We start from the raw sequence: 1,376 nt of genomic DNA on the forward strand, positions 1-1,376 counted from the left end.
GCTCAAAAGAACCAAATAAGAAGCAACAGGCTGCCGCTTTTCCATTGCTGGAACGTGAACTCAGCCTCTCACACTGAGCCACAACTCTCCCACTAGCTGTGTGTCGCCGGCCCTGATTTCAAAGGGTTAGCATTGTATAGTTACTAGAAACCATGTATTCTGCACTTAAAATGGATGAATTTAAGTGTGTCAATTATATCTTAATTAAACTGATAAAATTTAATTTTTTTTCATTTACAGAAAACATGCGTAAGTCACATATGGTTGCATGTACCTGGCAGGAAGATCAGGCACTGAGGCAGCCTGAACTTTACAATCAATCCAAGGCCACACTGACTACCCCAGATCTTTTTTCAGAAAAAAAGTTTGTGTGTGTGTATGTGTGTGTGTGTGTGTGTCTATGTGTTTGTGTGTGTCTATGTGTTTGTGTGTGTGTCCATGTGTTTGTGTGTCTATGTGTGTGTATGTGTGTGTATTCACACACACAGATCCATTTGTCTTTTCCCTTCCATCTTTATGTAGTAGAAAGGACTGCTATGGTACTGAGTGTCGCCTTTAAAACATGCCAAGTTGGGGGCTGGAGAGATGGCTCAGTGGTTAAGAACACTGACGGCTCTTCCAGAGGTTCTGAGTTCAATTCCCAGACACTACATGGTAGCTCACAACCATCTGTAATGGGACCAGATGTCCTCTTCTGGCGTGTATGAAGATAGCTAGTGTACTCATTTACACACACACACACACACACACACACACACACACACACACTGCTCTGTCATTCCAGTGGTCTGAGGTCAATCAAGTCACTCTTAGGACCGGGGAGAAGAAGGCAGATAGGGTAGACGGAAACACGAAACGCCACAGAGCTCTATGTATTCACCTAGGGAGCTGCCACAGGTTGTTCACTAACCCCAACTCAAAAACCCAGCCTGCCAAACGTGTGAGCAAGGGAGCCCAGGCCGCCAATGTGTGAGCAAGGGAACTCAGCCTGCCAACATGTGAGCAAGGCGACACACTCACCGACGTGTTTCTTCGGCTCGAGGAAAGGTCTGCATGGAAAGGAAACAGGAAACATGGATGAACACTCAAGACTATCATATGCAGCAACATGCACAGCATCTGAATTACACAGAACTGTGCAGATCTGGTGAACACACATGAACAATCTATGATGGGCAATACTGAGGAAGCACCTCACCTCTTGATGATGAAGGAAATCCCTGCTTTGTTTTCCAAAATCCACTTCAAGGTTGCGAGATCATAATGCTCAGGGTGCTTGAAGGCGACCCCCTCGGGAAGCCCCTGCACCACCACAGCCGACTGGTCACGCAGCATCTTCTCATACGGCACGGGGACCACTGTGGATTTGCCTAAAG

The 1,376-nt window shown here is 46.4% G+C and overlaps 1 protein-coding gene across 1 annotated transcript in view; it reads right to left on the bottom strand.

Annotated features, from left to right (window-relative positions):
* The window catches only part of Gtf2i (general transcription factor IIi), a 61,336-nt gene that overhangs the window by 47,799 nt on the left and 12,161 nt on the right, over window positions 1-1,376 (bottom strand). Inside the window, exons 4-5 of the mRNA XM_031391159.1 lie at window positions 1,199-1,376; window positions 1,021-1,049 (exon numbers count right to left, since the gene is read on the bottom strand). Coding sequence (XP_031247019.1) covers window positions 1,021-1,049; window positions 1,199-1,376 — 207 coding nt within the window. The remainder of the gene's footprint in view (window positions 1-1,020; window positions 1,050-1,198) is intronic.

This window comes from Mastomys coucha, unplaced genomic scaffold, assembly GCF_008632895.1.
Source record: "Mastomys coucha isolate ucsf_1 unplaced genomic scaffold, UCSF_Mcou_1 pScaffold22, whole genome shotgun sequence".
In the NCBI taxonomy this organism is placed as follows: domain Eukaryota; kingdom Metazoa; phylum Chordata; class Mammalia; order Rodentia; family Muridae; genus Mastomys; species Mastomys coucha.